The 17,390-nt window shown below is 44.1% G+C and overlaps 1 protein-coding gene across 1 annotated transcript in view; it reads right to left on the bottom strand.

Moving 5' to 3' along the window:
* The window catches only part of pard3ba (par-3 family cell polarity regulator beta a), a 143,272-nt gene that overhangs the window by 111,262 nt on the left and 14,620 nt on the right, over positions 1-17,390 (bottom strand). Inside the window, exon 3 of the mRNA XM_085798114.1 lies at positions 3,872-4,046. Within this exon, the coding sequence (XP_085654240.1) occupies positions 3,872-4,046 (175 nt within the window). The remainder of the gene's footprint in view (positions 1-3,871; positions 4,047-17,390) is intronic.

Genomic DNA, 17,390 nt, shown 5'->3' with positions numbered 1-17,390 from the left:
ATTCTGTGCATGAAGTCTGAGAAGAGGACTTATTAGCATGCATGAAAGCTCAATCAGTGCAAGATCATTGTAAGAAATGGGAATATATACATGTATATACATACACGTGTGTGTGTTTGTGTGTATATGTCAAAACTATATGTAGGCTATACATCCCACCACTTTCTGCCTGTCTCCAGTAAATGATGTTATTACAAATGGTGATGTAACAGCCAGTTAACAATCAATCTGGTTACTGCAAAGACCTTCACAGCAGTAGATGTGTGACTGCTCTGGGTGCGTTGTTTAACTTGCATGCTGCGGTTCTTTTGTGACATTGTGTATGTGTGTGTGTGTGTGCGTGTGTGTGTGTGCATGCATGTCTGGATGACAAAAGCAGCCTTATTGCATCAGTCTGGCTCTGTATGAGGGGCGTTACAGGGTCACATCATAACTAAGTTAGTCAAGGTTCAACAGGGCTGGAGAGCAGGTTGAGGGGTGGGGGAGGGAAGAGGTCCCACTGGGGTAAAAACAGGGTGGTGTGGGTGTGTGTGTGTGTGTGTGTGGTGGAGAGGGACTGGAATTAGTCCATTCATGCTCGGCTGGAACCCGGGCATGCTAACAGGCTACAGTGCTAATCTAGTTAGAGGTGGAAGTCATGCAGAGAGTGCGGGGCAGGATGGGAGGGTGGCGGATACAGGAGGTATCTGGCGGGGCGGGGGTGTGTGTGTGGGGTGTGTAGGGGGGGGGTGATGGGTCAGGGTCTCAGGGGCCGGGTGGTGAGCCTGTGAATGGCAGGTGGTTGAAGCTGAATAGTAGAGTAGGCCAGAGATGGCTGGAGCCGAGGAGGAGGGGGGCAGATGATGGGGAGCGGGGCAAAAGTGGGCAGTGGGAGAGCGGTGGCAAAGGGCAGGTGTGTGCGTGCGCATGTGTGTGTGTGTGTGAGAGAGACAGACAGAGAGAGAGAGATTTTTTTTCTACAGACAACAGATGGAGAGAGAGAGGGAAATGAAAGGAGGTAATAGGAGCCCAGTCATTAGACACCCACTTGGTCACGATTCATCTTTGACTTCATCATTGAAAAAAACTGACCAATGCCAGACTCTGCACCAGAGAAGCGACGGATGTTCGGGTAAAAATCATCCTCTAGGTTATTTACAGTTAAGTTCAACCACAGCCAGAGGACAGTGCGGCCCAGACAGAGCAGAGATTTCCCCGGAGTCTTCTGCCTGACGCGTCTTGTGATCCTGCTTCCCTCTGGAGATGCACCATGACCCACTAACTTGTTCACTCCATTTCCTGACTGCGACTAAAGTATAAACACCGTTTCTGGCTCTGTCACAAGTTGCATTTTAACACCAGCATCTGCACAGCAACTGTTCAAACCATCGCCCCCTCTATCAGCTCTGTTGACATTGATCGAGTTTCTGAACCACGAGCGGCTCCAACCTCTGACTTCAGAGGCAAATGCAGGATTTCCTGCATTAGCTGAGTATACACAAGGAGGATAAACACATAATTTCTCTATAAAACGTCAAGAACAATTAGAATCTGCACATTTCTTTTATATAATATTTGTTTTTCTCATAGGGATATATTCATTTATTGTGGAATGAGTCACCTCACAAACAAAAACGGCTTGACATTGGGATTTTCTGCCTTTCCGCTGCTGCTCTAACGCTGCTCCGGATGTGAGCAATAGCTAAATACCAGAAATATAAAGCAAGAGCAAGGCAAACATAGAACAGGAGGAGGCGTGCTTTAAGGAGGAAAAAAAAGAAGGAGAGAGATGTGTAAGAATGAGAGAATGGCAAAGACTGTTGAGACAAGAGTGTTGGTGGATAAGAAGGAAAACAGGGAAGAGGGTGAAAAGCAGGATGAAAGCTTAGCATCTTAAAGAATCTGCTTTTCAGAGATGTTCCTGGCAGCCTGTTTCTCAAACTGGTGACCACACATTTTTGAAAATGAGGAGTTTGACATATTTTTTTACTCTCCCAAAAACAAAATTAAAAGAAAGAAGAATCACTCCGCCTCCTCGTGTCTCTGCGCTTCATTCTTTAACAACTTCATTTGTCACTGCGCTCTCTTCTCTCTCTCTTCTCCCTCCTGTCCAACTGCCTGAGGTCTCACTGCATTGTCGTAGCTGAGCTGTCTCGCTCTCGTCAGCGAGGCCTGTGATTGGCTGTACAGCAGCACATCACATAAATCCATCACCTTAATGGTGCATGGAGGGAAGCTTTTGTTGGCAGGAAGAATCAAGGAGCAGCATGGATCTTATTAATATGGTGTTCAGTGAAATACTTTACCGTCCCAGTCAAGTAGCCCTAACTAAAGCGTGATGAATAAAGGGACGTTACACCTGTTCAACTGCTTGTTAATGCAAATATCTAATAGACCAATCACATGACAGCAGCTCAAGACAAGGTGATTTAAAGGGATAGTTCAACATTTTGGCAAATTGGCCCATTGCCATAATCCCTATAGTTTTAGGAGTAGGTTCGTTACCTTTAATTGTTGGTGCAAGCTATTTTTAGAACGGCGGAGCAGAGTTGCGAGCTGCTCAGAGATATGCTACAGAGGCTAATGGGATTTCTTGGTTTCCCTCATCAAACTCATCAAATACACAATCCAACAACTCCAAAACGCTCTGGTGGACAAGTTGTGACCTGCACATTCACCACGCTATGAGATAATAATGTAACGTCACGAGACAGAGTTGTTTTAGAGGTAAATTCATGCAAAACCACTGATACCTACTCCTAAAACTATAGGGATTATGGCAATGGGCCAATTTGCCAAAATGTTGAACTATCCCTTTAAGTGTCTGGGTTCACCAAAACTGGACCATAGACAATTGGAAAAACAATGAGCCCCAAAACAAGCCACTGACTGCACATATACGTGATTTTCTACCCTGTGGAGCTGGGCGACGTGTGAAAACAAGAACAAACTAACGAGAACAAGCCGGGTACATTGAGGACGACAGGAGAGAACGCTGCGTCAACACCGCGTCTGTTTTCACATGCCATCAAGTTACAGGCAGAAATCTCTTTTTACACTGTGGCTTCTGCTTACAGCTGTTCCATCAGTGTATCTGCTGATCTGCTCTCTCATGTACAGCCACACACCTACACACACACACACACACACACACACACACACGAGCCTCCTGCTGTTTCACTAACACTGACTTTCACACACGCACAAAAAAATGTGGAAGTGTTGATTGAGCGCTGCTTAGGTGTTGAGAGTTTTTTTTTTGCAACTTGTTGTGCAACAGAATCCAGAGCTTGGATATGAAATGTAATAATTCAGAATCACTGAGCTTCAAATGTCATTTCCCTTTCAAATTAAAGGAGAATTCTGATCATTTTTGACCCCTAAATCGTTGTCCTGATGGTCACCCAGTGTTGGGGGAGCAAAAAACGCGACTAAAATTGATGCAGGCAAACCGGAGTTACACCATGGCCAGACGGCGCTAGCGATAGCAACAATGCTAACCTATGGGGGCAATTCTTTCAACCACAACAAACACTCAAAAAACAATCAAATATCTATGGTACATGACTCGAATCCTTATGACACACCACTGAACTCATATAGTGTACAGTATAAACAGTATAAACCTTGTGTTTTTGCATGTAGTCACTCACCTCAGACAGCCGAACTCTGAAACATCCTGGAAAGACATTACTATCCGATCGCAGAGCGCCTGCTCTCCCCGCCACAGAAACAAACACTTTTTCCTTGTCGTGATGATTTCTTTACAAAAATAAACGGTCTGAGATATTTTGGACATTACCACTGTACTGCTCTACGTTTGTTTTTATCAGGACAACGATTTAGGGGTCAAAAATGACCAGAATTCTCCTTTAAATCAGATCTGACGTACTGGCTTTGAGGATGGCCTCGTTGACTTCGATCTCTCCTCTGGACGGCTCGTGGTGCAGCATGTGGGGGTGGTAGAGGACTGGTTCAGGGCTGGCGTTGGCCGTGGAGTAGCCGGACTTGTTCTCCTTGGGGCTCTCCGTCCTGCCGGGCTGGGCTTCATCGAACACGGCGACCAGCTGGGAAGAGACGACAACAAGAGTCAAGACAAAGTAACTGTGAAATAACAAACAAGAGTGGCGTGCACGTGACCTGGAATCAACAAGATTTCCTCAAGATAAGCGTGACGGTGGAAACAATGTGATTACTGGCATATGAAGGAGCTGGAAGCGCGCCGCCAGGTTATATAGTCTCCACTGTGCCATGATCACAGTCAAGCTTTTGTGTGATTTATCTTGCCAACAGTGGGGATGCAACCTGCTTCATTCTGCCAAGTGTGCAGATGTGAGCGTGTGTGTCTTGTATGTGTGTGTAAGGAAAGCAAACAGAGCTGGATTCACGACTCATTCACAGCTCATCTCCCTCTTACAGCGCCTAACACGCCGGCAGATGCCACTTCGGTGACACGAGAGCTCATTTCTTTCTGAACAAAGTCGGAAATTCTGACCGCAGCGGCTCACACACACACACACGGTGAGGCCGGGGCGACGAGGTGTGTGTATGTATGAAATTAGCAGTCAAATGAGATCTGACATGAGAATGAGAAGCTGTCAAACACAATGACACGGCTGCCACAATGAGACGGCGGGAGGAGACGGCGGCCGCCAAATGAACAGGGGATGGAGGGCAGCAGAACGACAAACAATCCTAATTGAGACAGGGACATGATGGCAGATAGTGTGTGCGTGTGTGTATGTGTGTGTGTGTGTGTGTGTGTTGACTGCGGGGCCGTGCCATCGCGGCTACGTGGCTTGATAAATGGGCGCGTGGCGGCGTGACGCTCTCATTAGGTGGTGCTGGCGAAGGAAATGACCACTTAATGAAAAGCAATAACCGCAGTGGAACAAGGGATGGGAATAAAACAACAGACGAGTGGAGGACGTCAATTAACAACAAAGGAGTGCGGAAGCTGTGTGTGTGTGTGTGTGTGTGTTTACATGTGCGTAAACAATAACCACGGAGGAGGAGGAGGCGGCGAGATACGCATCATCCATCATGCTGCGATGCCTCCTCACCTCAACCTCCCATGATTCAATATCCTCCTGACACCTGACCACGGCCATGCAAAGCAGACACACCTTCTGCATACGTGTGTGTGAGTGAGAGAGAGAGAGCATGCAAAAGAGTGAGTGAAAGAGAAGATGAGGGATGGAGGGGCTGGCAGATGCTGAGGAGAGAGAGAGAGAGGGAAAAGAAAAGAGCGAAAGCCAGGAAAACAATCTGATTGCGCCGCTTGATGGATGCTTCTCCAGCTCTTTCTCTCTTCTTTATCTGCTTTCCTCTCTCTCCTCTTATCTCCCTCCCTCCCTCCCTCCCCGAGCCTCCGTCTCTTTCTCCAAACTCGCTGACAGCATCAATCAAAGAAGTCGTCTCGGAGCGTAATGTGATGTGCGCGCGCGTGCGCGTCGGTGAGCGAGGCCCATTCGAAGACACCGCGAAGAAAAGAAAAAAACGATTTATTCGTTTTGAACAACAACTTCCTTTAATGTTTGGAGAGTGGGGGTGGGGGGGCGATGATTTGCTTTTCCGGAGTTTATTTTTTATGGCTGACACAGGCAGGGAGCGATGCTGATGAGGGCCGCCCCGCTGCTTCCACTCATCACTCAATCAAACACAAAGTATCAACAAAATGAATCATGTATTACTTCATTTAGAACAAGTCGGAGCATGAAAAAAAAAGGACTTTGTGAGCGTCTATCTCACCACGAGGACTTTTCATTGATCATACACTTCTTCTGCAACGTCTGATCTGATCAAGGGTCCAAAATCTTCAAGGTCAAAGATCGGACAAATAGAAAAAAACACACCATTTACCAAAACAACATGAGTGAATGAAGAATCTCACTTCTAAGAGTTGAATGGACCCAGGCTAAGTGGATGCCAGCTGATAGCAGATGGGTGCTGATGAGGGCCAAACCGAGGTGAGAGAAAGTGTTAAAATACTGTTCAGCGCTTCCACTTTCTTCTTTGTTTGTGCGACCTAACCTTTTCATATTGTGAGGCTTGGCCAGCAGCTTTGTTCAACGCACTACTAAAAGATCCGCGACACTTCATTATGTTGGAGCTTCCAGCCGGCTGTCCTTTACACAAGAGACTAAAGAAAATAAATAAATTAAAGCATCATTAATACAGAGAAATAGCAGGAGAGGATTCTTGGGACGCGGCTCGGTTTTCAAAGGCCCCGCAGAGGTTTTGAAATCCAGTCCTTCAGATGCAGCACCGCCCCGCTCTTCTGGAGGACCCCGCGCCCCGGGATGAAAAACAACACACACCTTGAGTGCTTCGCCGTGTGTTTTCTAAACTTGCAGGTTTCTCTCCTGGTCGTCCCTGCTGACTAACATTAGTATTCTGGAAAACAAATCGCCTTATTTTCCTTTGCCGCGTCCGTGGGGGGATATCGATATGGACCAGGGGAGCCTGCATGTCAACTACTGCTGAATAATGTGACCCCTTTGTCTCATTAACATAACACACACACACACACACACAGAGAGCAGCGTACACACACTGATACCCGTGGCAAATACAAATAGCTGAACCCTTTATATTGTCATGTTATGATCGTCTGTAAATTATGATGCGCTGTGTGTATTCAACGTGACCAGACTAGCTGGAAGGCGTGTACGTGTATGTGTGTGTGTGTGTGTTGCCAAAGCGATTATCATGACATACATGAAAGCAATATAAAATAGCATGCGTGAAGAGATAAACACTGTGTCTGTGAGTATTCTTGTCCATACACACACACACACACACACCGCCTACAGCGCCAAGTTATAAAGTGTTGCAATGTATGTGGCCCCCAGCTGACAAATGCACACTCGTTTTGCTCAATTTCGTAAAAAAGGCGAGAATACAACAGCCCACACAAATGCTGCATTACTTTAACATGTTACTTTGGGTTAAAAAATGTCAATTTAAATCCTGAGATGGAAGTGAACTACATTTCCAAGACGGTTTGAAAAGGAAGTGATTCGGTATCTCTGGCTCTTTCAGAATAAACTCCAGAGACTGATGCAGTTCAGCTCAGTTGTTCTCATGGTTTGTTGTAGAAGCTGCACCAAGGAGCCGGTATGATAATAAAGACTGGAACTGGTCAAACTAAATGGAACACAGCCACTGGTAAAAAGGCCAGTGCAGTTTCACAACACTGGAACAACTATGAAGAAATGAGTGTCCCATTTTGTTTGTGTTGTGCATGCATGCATTTTTTTTTTAAAGAAATATATTTAAAAAAAGTATTAGTTGTGATAAAAAAAAAAAAAAGATTTATCTATACACGGTTGCCCATAAGGTTGGAATAATTTTGTTTTCAGACACATTCCTCTTTTTATTCCTATTATAAAGGTGAACTGTGTTGGTTTAATTTTCACAGTGATATGTTGGAACAGATGGAACAGATTGATCAATAAAGTTTGGAGAAGATATAAAGTAAACTTTATATATCAAGAAGAAACCACATTGTCACAATCATTTCATGAGAATATACTGTGTGTATATATATATATATATATATATATATATATATATACAGTATTTTATTCCAACTTTTTGGGCAACAGTGTATAGATAACATCAGGGAGTCAAAACATCTAAAGTAGGTTTTATCCAGATGTTAAATCATGACACTCTTTCTGGGGGGTGCGTAGCCATAGCAACCTTCTCCCTTGATGAAGAGACCTTGTGCACTCACTGCACTGTAGCTAAACCTGACCTTTGACCTCTTTGTTACAAGCGGGCTGGGATTTCTTTACTGTGATCAATAAAGTCTGGCATTATGATTATTGCTGTTTACATTGTTCTCGCCCAGGCAGCGTGAGTCAGCAGCCAATCAGGTCCAAGAGATGAAATGCATCATGGTTATTGTGTTTTGAATTTTTAATGATGGGGATATGAACTGATCCCAGCTGCTGTGGACAGTATATGGTGTTTACATGTTGCAACTCACAGATGGAACAGTTGAGCCTTTTTAATAATTGATGTACTTGCTGAGAATTAATTAGCCAAATGCAGCACATCGTCCTGCGTGGAACACACAAGGGAAACACACACACACACACACAATCAGTGATGGTCTCACACTGTATAAAGGCATTATTAAAAATGCACACAACTGTGGACGCACACACTTGTCACAGTTAGAGGATGAACAGTGCCACCTTGCTTTAGTCGAGCACTACTGCACGCTGCTGGTACCAGTCAAACCTCTATACACCAGCATCAGCAACACACACAATCTCACAAACAAACATACACACTTTCCCTATTTCATCCACTGGTACTAATCAACCCATTTTTCTTCCCCTCTCTCATCCCTGTCTAACATAGCTGTGTGTGTCTGTGTGTGTGTGTGTGTGTGTGTGTGTGTGGTACCAGTCTATTGAGATGCTTTGCTTTTGTGCTGTTGTCATTTATCTTACGACTGCCCCCCTTTCCTCCGTTCTCTCCCTCGCACGCTATTCTTCATTCTTTCTTTGAACGAGAGATGCATAATTCAGAAGGAGCGCGCGGCATCCTGACAGTAGTATGGTAAACCAATCATCTCTCCCAAACACACACACACACACACATTTGGGCAGTCAAATATAGAATACACACATATATATATATACAGAGAGAGAGAGAGAGAGAGTCTGACTCACACACAGACACACTCTCTTCTCTTCACTAAAGTACAGGTTTACACAGACTATTCTAGACATCTGTTTTTTCAAGCACTAAAATGTGAATCAGAGAGAATAAACCTCCTGCATGCAGCGTCTCGACTTGACTGCAGAAAATGAAAGCCTGTGCTACCTGACAATTTTGCCCGGCGCACACATGTTTGTGCCGTCGCTGAAAGGATTCAGAGCTGCGGTTAACGGTCAACTGATGTGCACTCGGCACGGCTCCCGCAATTGTGCATTTGTGCATCTATCTCTGCTGTTGTTTTCTGAGTCGCCGCCGGCTGCCCGAGGTGTGAAGATCCTGGGAAGTGGAGTGCTGAAACGGGACGCTGTTCGACAAAGAGCAGACGAGATGTGGAGAGAATGAGTTTCTCCACGGATGGGAGTATTAACAGTGCACAGACAGAGCTGAAGTTAAGCATCTCCCTCCCTGAGTGAGCACAAATCTGCCTCTTGAAGTCCACGGCCTCGCGTGAGAAATGGTAATCACTTATAAACAAGGCGTGTGCAGTTATTTGCCCGGCTCCAATCGACTGGCAGGTAATTGTAATTAGTGCTACTCTACGGTGAGGAGCAGTGATGGCGAGGTCACATCGGAGAAACAAATAACGCCTCATGTTCAATTCATAACAGCAGATTCATCATGATGACTTCTGATTATTTATTTTTTTTACATACTTATATTCACTCTTCATTTCTGCGTTAGTTAATGATACGCTCCATCTCCCAGAATGCCCCTTGATACAGTAGCAACCAGTGAGCTCTTCAGGATGGTTTCATTTATTGCTCAGCCCACTTCCCCTTTAAATCAGGAAACATTAGCTAAATCTCATATAATAAAAACTTTTTCTTTAATCCTCATGTTCTTTTAAACATCAGAGTCATCTCTTGTACTGGTGTTAATATCACTACACACTCCCGAGTCTAACAGTGGTCAAATTTAACAATGTTGAGTCTAAACTAGTGAAATAAAGACACAATGTATTTGTTTTGAACTGTAGATATTAAAAAATAAAGAGGATATAACCTCAGTGGTGGGAGCCATGACAAAAGAGGAAGTTCTTTTATTGGTTGTGATGCACTCTGGTCGACTGAGGAAGTTGTCAGAGCAGAAATCAGCATCACTTTCAGTCAGGAGATTCATTTTGGATAAAAAAGAAAGAAAGAAAACATCGGCCATTGACAGTTAAGATGGTAAAAGCTGACTGGAACATCTGGATGACCAAATACACCAAATGACAGGTACCTTAAATGAAACGTACAGCTGCTTTTTTCCCAGTGGCCAAAGTAGATTCTCCCTCTAATGATGGACGACACAAACAAGACCAACATTACATGCTCTCTGTGCCAAAAACCTAATCTTTGTTCAAGAGCACATACTATATACACTCCACATAAATACACACATTTTTAGGGCACCGTCGGGGCCATCTCAGGAATGTTTGGCCTGTGTTATTTAAACAAGTAGAAAATTGGTTGTATTACCGGTGAGAGCGGGACTAATCCTACTTCTGTTCCTGCCTGAATCTATACAGCACACTACCAGATGTGGGGGATTACCTCTCAGGAACACACACACCTGGCTCTGGGCCTGCACACACACATACTGTACACTCAGATCAGTGCGACACACACTCAGGCAGTGTGTAAGATTAGAGAAGCAGCCACAAAGACACAAAGGAGGGCAAAGAGACACACTCTCACTCTCCCACTCATGAACTCATGCACACAAGAAGATGCACAATCCAACTTGTGCGCTGGCTGGTGGTGAGGGACTCTGAAAAAAAATTAAAATAATGAATCATATACAGAGACATCACTACTTGAACCTCTAAATCTTCCTTTCTCTGTGTTTGATGAGATGCCAGTGGATCCAAACAGCAGCTAATACTTCCACATTGAACATAACGTGTCTTTGATGCTCCTGACAGGATCAACACCAAAGTAAATTCCTCTGTCTGCTGCTGCTGCCGTCCGGGCATTTACATTTATGCAAATGCAGCGCGGGGTGACCCAGAACTCGCTTCCAAAACGTAAAAATAGCAGAAAAAGCAGAAACACATCCTGCTGTTATCCACCCTCGTTTCGTTTTCAATCTCCTCCCTGACAATTGATCTTCACAGACACGCATCTCTCCGTGGATAATGTTCAATACTACAGGACACTAAATAAAAATCACAAAATATGAAATCCTCCAGGAGGAGCGGTGATGCAGGTTAAACAGCTGTTTTCCACCTGTGTCAAACCTAAATTGCTTTTAGTTACCGAGCTTTTATTATATTTGCACACAGATTAGAACGAGCGTATGTTAATACAACTCACTGACCTACAGACGCAAAGGGGGGAAATGCATATCCAAACTGCTACATCAGAGCTGAGTGCAGGATCAGGAGGAATGGAATATCAACATTTGAGAAAATTTGGATGCTGGTTCTTTCAGAGAAGTCTTCGCAAACTCTCCTGAAAAGCAGCAGTGAGATTTTATCCTGCCTGAAGATTATCCTACACACTCAAAGACTGCTACTGACATCGCAATGCTTCTATTAAGGTGAATAAAATTTTCAGCTTTTGCGTTTCATGCTAAAATGACATCTCAGAGTTCAGCTGTGCTGCAAAATGTATAGATATTTAGGGCAATAGTAGACACACAACTGCATGTGCAATCGTGTGCCATGGGCATAGTGCAATTTAAACCAATCCTGCACTTTATTGGGGCATTGTGCAATCAGAATAAATGTAATCATGCACTCGTCACTTTAGCAAATAGCACTTTAATTAGCACTGTAGCACTTTATAACTGTTCTGTAATCTCTTGGTCCCCTTCTTGGCCAATTAATATACATATGTTGTTCATGTCATATACTGTATGTTTGTGTGAGATGTCAAGGTGTTATCATGATGCATTGTTCTATTGTCTATAGTCCTGCCTCTTGTGCTTTTATCTTCATTGTATTTATGTCTGACATCAACCTGCCAATGGGTCTGGGGATGGAAATTAGCCACTTGGCTGCAATCCCACAAATTTACACAACAGTGTTCATCAATATGTACTGTTCTCATTTAAAAAAATAAAAAATAAGGGGCGTCGCGTGGCGTAGTGGTTAGAGCGGGCGCCCCATGTATAGAGGCACTGTCCTCGCTGCGGTCGGCCCTGGTTCGAATCCCACATCGGGCGCCATTTACTGCGTGTCATTCCCCCCTCTCTCTGCCTCCCCGTTTCCTGTCTGTCTCAAATGTGCTATCCATAAAGGCATAAATGCCCAAAAAATATACTTTAAAAAATAAATAAATAAATAAAATCTGACTCTGAATCTGAAAATAAGAAGTCGGTGAAGTAGAGTTCAACTCCGACCGGCTAGAAGTGGCGTGCAGACCTGCACTCTAACATTAGAGTGCGAACACCCCCACCACATCCGTAAAATGTCACATACATAAACAAATCAGATTTGGCATAGCTTCATGAGAAAAGAGAAAATTGCAAAGCTGCATTAATAACACGCTGCTGATCAGGTGACAGCGGCTACACACAAAAAAAAGGAGGTTATATTTATGGTACAGAAAAGGGCTGAGTTATCATTCTCTCTCTCTGCATCACACATCTGTCGCATCAGCCACAGTGATGAAGTACGTATGCGGCTACTGAGAGGATACACAATCATTAACACACACACACACACACATACATGCATACACACACGTATCGCCACCAGCTGAGGTACTGCAGAGCTGGCTATGCTCGGTGACACGCCACATTATTATTTATGCACACTCATAAAGGGAGAGGGTAAACTCTTCATAAATCACACAAGCCCGAGAGGCCTGAAAGAGAGAGAGAGAGAGAGGAGGATGAGGATGAGGATGAGGAGGAGGGATGTGGGTGACAGCCGAGCTCCAGGCTTCCTATTTCTCAGGCCGGCAACACAAATATCAAACCCGGCTCGTTCATCACTCCAGCAGAGCAAACACATCAGCGGTGGTTACACTGGTCTGTGGACATGACACACTGCTACACACATTTCACAAACAGAAGCGGGGACATGTGCTCCCCCTGCGCACAGAAAGTCATAACCTCTTTCTCATAAGTGTGCATAAATATGCGCAAACACACACTCAAATACACACACACAGAAACACAGATGGAAATCTCACACGTTTTCAAAAAGTCAGAACTGGAGCGTAATATTCTGCTTTTCTTCTCCCTGTGGCCGTCACCGGGCCAGCTGCTCCCTCCAACAACCCTTCCTCCTCCACCTCCTCCTCCTCCTCCTCCTCCTCCCTCCCGGGATCTGACAGAGAAATAGAAGGAGTGATTAACTCAGAGCTGCGAGGCTGCCGCCCTCTCACCTGTGGCTCTCTCCTCCACAGGCTGCCCCTCCCTCCTCTTCCTCCTCCTCCCTCCATCTGCCCTCTCTTTAACATCACACTTTATCCTATACATCACCTCCTTCTTTCTACCTCTTTGTGTGGGCCGAGCTTTGAAGTGATATTTATGATGCTTTAAAGGGGAAATCTGCCCTTTTTTGTTGTTATTATTCATTAAATTATTAATAATTTACCGGTTCTTCGCTGTGGCCAAGATGTAAATTCTTTCCTGTGGTTTTACATTTGTAGGTGGGAGTGTTTCCACGGCCTGGGAGTGTAATTCATCAGCTCAGGTTATGTCTTTAGGGGTAAACATTCTGCTTTCCATCATTGTCGAGCTTACTTATACACAGAAAAAAAATGAACTATACATTACTGACATTCAGGACTTGCCGTTGCCATGGAGAACCAACATCATCCACAGCCTGAAGGTGTTTCAGAAGTAGAAGGGAAAAAAAGCCTTACGTCCAGTCTTTGCTCGCACCTATCAACATATGTGTTCCTACCAACACGCCTTATTGGATAGTTATTGACTCGAGAACAACAAGCCTGAGGGGATTTGTGTTGCATTACACGTCTGCAAACCCCATGAGGACCAAACACCACCTTACAGCACCATCCATCCATATATATGTGAATGTCAGGAGGCTGGAGGTCCCACCACACCGTCTACAACACCATTGTAGACTTATATATATAGTGTGGAGCACTGCTATGTATATTTGTGTCTATTTAATAACCAGCAGACAATTGTATAGTGCTGAAACAATTATCTTTTAGAAAGTACAGTATGAAAAAACAAATATTCATATTTTTTAACTATTTGTCGACCTACTTAATTTAAAGGGATAGTTCAACATTTTGATAAATTGGCCAATTGCCATAATCCCTATAATTTTAGGAGTAGGTTTGTTACCTTTAATTGTCGGTGCAAGCTGTTTTTAGAAGGGCGGAGCAGAGCCGTGAGCCGTGCTCAGAGCTACGCTACGGAGGCTCATGGGATTTCTTGGTTTCCCTCATCAAACTCATCAAATCCAATAACTCTAAAACGCTCTGGTGGACAAGTTGTGACCTGCACATTCACCACGCTATGAGATAATAACAGAACGATACGAGACAGAGTTGTTTTAGAGGTAAATTCATGCAAAACCGCTGATGCACGTTCCTGTCGAGGGCAGTTTTTCAGCAGGCAGTCTCTGCATTTGCCTCGACAACAACTCTGTCTCATAACCTTCTGTTCCCTTTAACACTAAATTAAAAAAAAGTCCTTTATTTTGCTTATCTGAGATTTAATTCAAATTCAAAGTCTACTTATGTGAGTGAAACAACCTCTCCTCCTCTCCATACGTCAGACGTAGGCTGGCTAATAATTCGAGTGGCCTATTCAGACACATTACCGCTCACAGAGTACCATTCATTAGGCCAATCAGTTAGGTGACGAGGGTGAGAGGGAGCGAAAAAAAATGAATAATAGCAATAATAGTGTGTGTTTGTGTGTGTGCGTGGCCGTGTGTTTGAATGTGCGCAACACAATGGACACAGATGCGGTTTCAGCTGTGTAATTGCACCAGAATCATTAAATATTTAACTGAAATGAGTTGGATTCACTATTACAAGCATTCATCTTCTGGTTGCTGAGGAAGCACACACTGCTACACACACACACACACACACACACACACACACACACAGGTCTGGGAGTGTGACTTTCTCCTGATTTGAGTTATTAGCAGTTGGAGTGAGCAGAGACCCAGCGAGCCGAGGGAAAACACCCCACACTCTTTCACACATACACAGACAAACACACACATATACGCTCGTCTGGGGCAATGTCATCCAGGAAAACAGATGGCGTGAGGCTGGTTAGGTCAGAGAGTTAGATTTGCTGTAAACAAGCTGATCTATAATAGATCATTAGCTGGATGTGATTAGCTCCTCTGCAGGCTGCCGTGCCAAAATCGCTGTTAACTGATAAAGCAAATACTGACAACAAACACGGCGCAATCTGCAGGTTCACAACGATATCAATGGGACTGATTCTGAGTCGTGCAGCCACTGTATTGATAACAGACACAGAGATCATGATGAAGAAGCCTCTTCCTCTTCATCCTGCACTGATTATACACAGCTGTCATTAAAAATGTGAGTACAGTGCTCCTCTGGCCTTGGCCTGCACCCTCGCTCCCCCCTCCTCCTCCCTGGTTTCCTCCTGCCAGACCACAGCAGGCGCAGACAGGTCAGGTTGCAGCCTGACCGTCTCGCTCCATTAGAAGCTAATGGGTGGTGTGATGGTGACACCGAGGGCAACACGGAGTCCGTGTGATTAACAGAAGGAGAGGCACCAAAGGACGAGATCTGAGGGTGTGATGACCTGACGCGCCGGCCTCCTCAAAGTCACACACACACACCTACGCAAAGAAAAACAGAAAATCCTGCTCTTTTGCTTCGGTGAGCTGATAAATCACTTTGGATGGGCGCCATCGTTCAAAGTCACAAGGTAGAGCAACGGATCATCTGAAGGAATTAAAAAAGTGCAAGTTTATGAGAAAACATACCGTGCAGTTGGGTGAAAAGAATCATTTCTCCTTAAGCCTTCCTTGGGTTTCTCTCATCGTAATTACAATCAGAGGGCTTGCTCAATGTGTGTGTGTGTGGGGGGGTATTGTTAATTGAATATAATCAGATGAGGAGCTGTTGTGATGCTCAGATTGGTTGGGGAGTGTGTGTGTGTGTGTGTTAAATCAAGGTCGAGACTGATGAGATACGATCAAATCAGCTCAAGTGACCGGATCCCGCCGGGCAAAACATCCAGCCGCCCGGCTCTGATCTGATCTGATCTGCAGGTAACAGTCTGACACTGAGATAATCTAACTTTATTCAATTTACTGTATGTTTACTGGAGGTTTGAATATATCAATGTGTTAGTGGAGTTCACAGGAATAAATCATAAGTACACACATCTCCTTTCCATCTAACACCACAGCACAAATTAACCCTCAAAGAGTTTGCTGTGTAATTTTCTAACAACGAATTGGAAAAACCTTCCACCAATTACATTCTTACAAAAAGGACAAACAATATTTTAGAAATAGGATTTCACATCATGAAAATACTGGAGGTGAGGCTGAAAAACACAACCTTTAAACGGAAAACTTAAAATAGCAGTTTTTTCCATTACGCAATTTACTTTCAGACAATCAAGTCTAAAAAGCTGAATGTGTCTTCAGCCTCCGGGCTTCGGCCGTGATGGCAAACTTAGAAAATAAATGTTCTTTTGGGGAAAAAAGTAAGCCAAAAATCAATTAAGGAGACAAAAGACAGACTATAATGACTGGCTACAGGTAAACTACTGATTTATTTTAGACCCAGGCCAAGTTCAGCATCAGCGCCAGACTTCTAATTAATATTCAAATGTGAGACAGACATGGTGTTGAACTCACTCCGTCTTTACAGGTTCCCATGTATGGATTGTGATTAGTATGTGAAGAGGGTATAGATTATGATTAGGCTGGCATGCATGTGACATTTTCTAATCAGCGCACTTGAACCTCATGCTCCGGCTCATCACTGGCCATTCAGACAGTGCGCGGAGTTATGTGACTATTCAGATGCCAATCAAACGCAGCTCGCCGCCACGCTGAATGAGGGGAACGGAGGTGAGGGAGCGAGGTGTCACGGAGCGTCAAAGGCTAATCAGCACGTCGGCGCCTCGCAATCACGTCCCCATTCACTAAACTTTTTCTCCTGCAGGTTAGCACGTTTTTAAGTAATGCCTTATTGTCGCCTGTCAGAGGGGCTGACATCTGACATGCAGTAAATGACTTCAGGCAAATCAACCGACATAACTAATATAACAAGAGAGTTCTACCAGAGCCGCTGGAAATAAATTAATAGCAGCATTAGTTAACTTTGAGATGTGAAGCTAAAGATTGGACTTATAACGGACGAATAACACCACTTTGTGTCCACATTTGGCTTGAAATTATCTACCAATATGACTGGTTACACTAGTGTGGAAATGATGTAGACCTACAAAACACAGAGAATACAGAGAATAGCTTCCCAGAGACAATTTTGTATGGATTTTAGAAAAGCAGATTGTTTGCAACCAACTTTACGTCATCTTAAACATTCAAATTTTTCATTTGTGTTGCCAATTTCACTTTTGTTAAAGTCCATGTGCATTAGTTTTCAACAAAGCGGTGAGAAGGCTTCCTATGGAGCGGTGGATGGTGTCATATATCATATATGTTTTACGATGTGTATTTTTGTAGTCTTACATGTATCTGTCATAAATAATAGATGACAGGGTGTGTTTCTGTCACAGTGCCGCCA

Source organism: Trachurus japonicus, chromosome 2 (assembly GCF_045865225.1).
Source record: "Trachurus japonicus isolate A0001 chromosome 2, Traja_1.0".
NCBI lineage: Eukaryota > Metazoa > Chordata > Actinopteri > Carangiformes > Carangidae > Trachurus > Trachurus japonicus.
Note: the sequence above shows the minus strand (reverse complement) of the source record. Positions and strands in the feature narration are given on the sequence as shown.